Here is a 4,977-nt window from a genome sequence, read left to right on the forward strand (position 1 = left end):
AACCAGGAGAGACTGCTGGAATATTTGGAACATCTTTTGGCATCTGTGTCTTGCACTTTCCTCCAAGTAATAGCAAGACAATGAAACATGAGGCTCTCTGAATATACGAGAAGGGCATAGCCCCGGAGTATAAATCAGATTAACGAGTGTTCTGATGTTCTTTCTCTTTTGTATCATAGGTAAAAATAAACGCACGTTCCTGTCGTCAACACATGAAACCCCAGGAAAAATAATCAATAAACAAGGATCTGAATCGTTATTCATTTCGTAGATAAGCTACATTTTCTTTCATTACTTTCCGTTTTGACATGGAAAGGAATAATTATTCAGATGCTCGTATATACTCCATGAGTTTCATTTTTTGACGGCTGGGAAAGTTTTTGTTATTTTTGCCTATGAAACAAAAAAGAAAGGACATCAAAGTACTTTATACTTGACAGCTATGTCCGTTACCCACTCATATAAATCTCGTTAACGTCGTGTTTGGATACTATTTCTATTATTTAACTATGGGCAGTTATGTTGTTTTCATATTCAGGATATCACAAATAATCTTTTATTTCATAAAATGAATGTAAACTCGTAACAATATCATACGTAAAAGAAACAAATTGATATATGCATGAATTAAATATAAAAATACACTATATATTCATCATTATAAAAATGGAGATCTTCTTAACCCTGGCACGAACATATACGTAAACTTGTTTGTAAAATACTGACAAATAATATATTTATTTTCAGATAAAACGTCACATTTCACATTTTCTACTTAAGGTCAATAATGGTTAAACACGTTTTGATGAACTGTTTTAAATCTAGGACAATTTTTGTCCACTTCTTGTAAAACTTTTTTGATGATGGAATTTTGACTTCTACTTTATTTTTGTCCATTGCTGTTGGTCTTAAGGCGAGTACAGCGTTTCGGAGGTGATTTATAGTTTTGTATAAATTTTCTTTAATCGGCAATTGATCTTCTTTTAACACCGACTTGGATTGTTCTCCAATCTCCAGCAATTCATCGCGAAAATATTCCAAAACTAAACTCATATCATATAGGATTTCCTCACCACAAAGAGCCTGAAAATATACAATACTGACATCGTTCAACCGACATAACAATAAGTGGAAAAATTACAAAAGTATGAGTGAAATAAATCATTGTGTTATTAACGATTCACCTTCTTGAATCAAACATAATTGGTCTTTGCCACAAATACAGAGGCATCCTCTCCTTGTTTCGAAGGGGTTGCCTCTACAGGTTGAGACATACAAATTGCAGCCACCGTTTAACCCTACGTGATCGTAAGAGTTCGAATTATTAGAGTCTATGCATTTTAAGCTGAAGCATGTGGTGTGGTTTGGACCCTCTAATGTTGCTTAAGTTTGTAACAACCGAGGTAGCCAAATCAGCTTTCTTGTGTCGGTTCCTTATGACCTGAATTGTGTTGGTGCGCGTTGGTAAACCAACCAACCAACCAACTAATCACACAAACGAACAAACACACTATGAAGGCTGACATTGTGATATGGTGTGTCATGTTGGCATATCGATTTTTTGTATTCTGCTTTAGGAATCTATTTCACTTGGAATGAACGATCTGTTCCAGAATAAAAGTAGGGCAAATCTTACCTAAAATTCAGCATGTTAAGAGAGAAAAACAACGGTATTCAAATATGATTAATATTTAACAAAACTATACTATACTGCATGTCGATACTAATAAGTTGTAAATAATGCATTATTAAAGAAGTAAAAGAGTTAAGACAAGAAATCCGCAAGTCGGATGGCCTGGACAAAAATAAAGCATGAAAATTAATAAAGGGTAATAACTCAAAAATAAGTAGAGCAGAGTACCGGTTTATGAACACTGCACTTATTTTTCTAATGAGATATATAATCCTATGAAGTTTAAAGACCATAGCTTTTATACTTTAGGAGAAATTGCCTTTACAAAAAGAAAGTATGAAAATTAACAAAAGGCAAAAACTCAAAAATAAGAATTGCAGAGAACCGTTTCTTGTGCACTGCACTTTTTCTTAATGAGATATATCATCCTATGAAGTTTCAAGTCCATAGCTTTTATACTTTAGGAGAAATGGCCCGGACAAAATAAAGTATGAAAATTAACAAAGGGCAATAACTCAAAAATTAAGAAATGCAGAGTACCGGTTCTTGTGCACTGAACTTTGTGTCATTATAAGAAGTATGCATACCAAGTTTGAAGTCAATCCGCCTTTAAATGACTGACTTATGCTCCGGACAAGCTTAAGGGGACGCCGACGCCGACAACGACGCCGCCGACAAAAGTAACCCCTATATGTCGCCTTTTCAAGGCGACACAAAAACGATTACTGGGACATAACTCAACAAACATATTAAAGAATAACAGTGTAAAAAATAAATATTAATGACCGAAGGTTGATTGTACATTAAATTAATCTCAACCTCTGATTTTTCAAAAGTAAAAAGTAAATTTATGTCAACTTACCGACATTTTAAATAAAGTTCCTCTAAAAGGCCTCTTTTTATCAGCTAACTTTTTATCGTCCTGAAATAAACAAATGAATGTACCGATGAAACTAACATCAATGAAAAACATTTCTAATCTATACTAACATTACTTTTTATTTGAATGTAAGTAATGAAAATACTTTTTTTTAACAATATCTTTTTTTGTTATTTAAATGGTGAAAACGATTTTTTCCTCATTAAACAATAGAAATCGCCCCTTCAATATTTATAAAAGTTAAATTTATTTTCCTTGTGAATTAAATTTCCAGATAAATTATAATATCAAATTTTAATCTTCCACGAATTTAAAATAATATTTTTTTAAAATCCTGTCTTTTTACTTTCTTGGTAACATTCTTTCAAAAGTATAAAATACCCACCTAACGCTGACGCTTTCCGTTTCGTTAATTCGGAAATGTATCATTTAACAGCCTTCGTGAAATGTATGAAGTTTCGTTCACAACAGTATACATTAACACTGACCAGGCCTAGCTGCTAGTTAAGAGGCAGGCCAGCCCGGAGTTCAGTGTAGTCTGACCATGCTCGAAACTGTGGGCTCAAAAGTGATAGATAGGGAGTACTAACACCAGAGGTACGTGTAATAAATTCAGCAGGTGACCCAGCAGCGATAAATGACTTTTGTGATCAGTACTAATCAATGTCTCATACACTTTGATCATACTCTATAGACTGTATGTTGACATAATTTATTATTGAATTCTAACAATTAAAATCACAACTAATGGATTGAACTTAAATTCAGATGTCATATCTCCACAAGTACATTATAAATAAAGGCAGCAGAATAAAGGTAGGGACAAACCTTGATTTTGTCATGTGATGGAAGTTGATGCTCAAGTTCGTTAATATCCTGCTGTAATTCTCGTAACATTACTGCAACAGAGAAATTTCTGCCTTCCTTCGAACTTTTACACGGATGGTTTTTACCTTTATTGACATGTCGTATTTTTTTAGCAATTCTGTGTTTATTTGGAAAGGCTAGACTGTTGTGGACTAATTGAATTATGAGCAAAATAAGAATTCCTGAAAGATCAAACAAGAATAAGTTTAATGAACATCATAAAAATAAACAATATAAAAATCAAATATTATTAGTATAATACCTAGTCACTGACAAGGCAACTTGATCAACCGAAATCTCCGATTACAACCTACACAAGACATTTCAAACGAAGATTAAAACATGTTAAGAAGTGATAAAGTAAACATTTCATTTTATATACCAACTGCTTGCGTTCCCTTCTTGGTCACATGAGTATACATTAGATTTTGATTATCAAACTGTTTCGTGAGTCAGCGTTCTTCTTCATTTGCAAACATACTCAAGGTTAGGCTATATATCTTAAAACCATATTTCCAAACCGAGCTGCCTATCTTTGCTTATTGTTTAAAAGTCTCTGTATTTACATGCCCACTTAATCATGATCGATATAACGATTAAGCAATACAAATTATATTCAAATAATTTTTTTCTATATAATATTATCTACAGGGCGTCTGTGATCGAGTTGTTAAGGTCGTCGAATTCAAACCACTTGCCCCTTACTGCTTTGCGTTTAGATCCCGTTAGGGACCTTTGTCGTCCACGTGAGAAAAGCTATCCATCTAGCTGACGGAAAGTCGTAGGTTCGTTCTACTCAGGTGCCCAAGTCTCCGCAAGAAACGTTAATTCATTCCAAAAGATATTGATACATTACAATCCATGTTGTTAGTTCTGATAACCAAATGATGAATAAATCATCTTTATGGAACTAATCAGTATGATCACTTTGCAGATAATTTGTTGATGTTTTTATGATCAAAATTGCATTTTGTTAAATGAAATGTTTTTCCGCTAAAATAAAAGTTATATGGCTGTTGATGAATCTTTGAACTATTTATACAAATCAGATTCAAGCAGAAAATGTAAAGCTTTATTTATTATTGTGTATATTTACCTTTGAACATTGTCATGTTTTATAGAAAACAGGCCCGATTTCTCTCGCTTTTTTCCAACCGTAATAAGCTTGTTGTGTTTTTACAATTATAGTTAGTGTAAAGATTTCATTTAAATAGTTTGCCTATTTCTGGTTTTACTGATTCTATTTCTGACTGATGAGGTATAACAATAAAATCCCAACGGATTCTGCTGTTGTCAATAAATGAAGTTTATTTATAGTTCTCCTATATATTGTGGAATCTGATATTCCAAAACATAAAATTATACAATTTTCAAATTTTGTATGAAAGATCAATTCAATGAAAAAATACCGCGTATTTGTTTCCGGATTGGGATGATGAAAGGATTCGTTTTTTGTTTGTTTTTGGTTTGCCTTTGAAAAAAGTATGACCTACTATCGAAATGTAAGGATGACACTTAACTATCCTTTTTTATTTTGTCAGTCCATGTGTTTGACTGGACATCTTCACTCCATAATGTTGAAACCTGCATTCCATGA

At 32.8% G+C, this 4,977-nt stretch overlaps 1 protein-coding gene across 1 annotated transcript; it reads right to left on the reverse strand.

The window, feature by feature from the left end:
- Nucleotides 1-677: 677 nt before the first annotated feature.
- Nucleotides 678-4,541, reverse strand: LOC132749119 (uncharacterized). Its single transcript, XM_060738804.1, has 4 exons — nt 4,477-4,541; nt 3,342-3,562; nt 2,496-2,555; nt 678-1,083 (listed from the first exon to the last, which is right to left on the reverse strand). The coding sequence occupies exons 1-4, from the start codon at nt 4,490-4,492 to the stop codon at nt 772-774; spliced, it is 609 nt and encodes a 202-aa protein (XP_060594787.1). The 5' UTR covers nt 4,493-4,541; the 3' UTR covers nt 678-771.
- Nucleotides 4,542-4,977: the final 436 nt, after the last annotated feature.

The sequence above is a fragment of the Ruditapes philippinarum genome, unplaced genomic scaffold, assembly GCF_026571515.1.
Source record: "Ruditapes philippinarum isolate M1 unplaced genomic scaffold, ASM2657151v2 ctg28428_1_1_1_1, whole genome shotgun sequence".
Taxonomy (NCBI): Eukaryota; Metazoa; Mollusca; class Bivalvia; order Venerida; family Veneridae; genus Ruditapes; species Ruditapes philippinarum.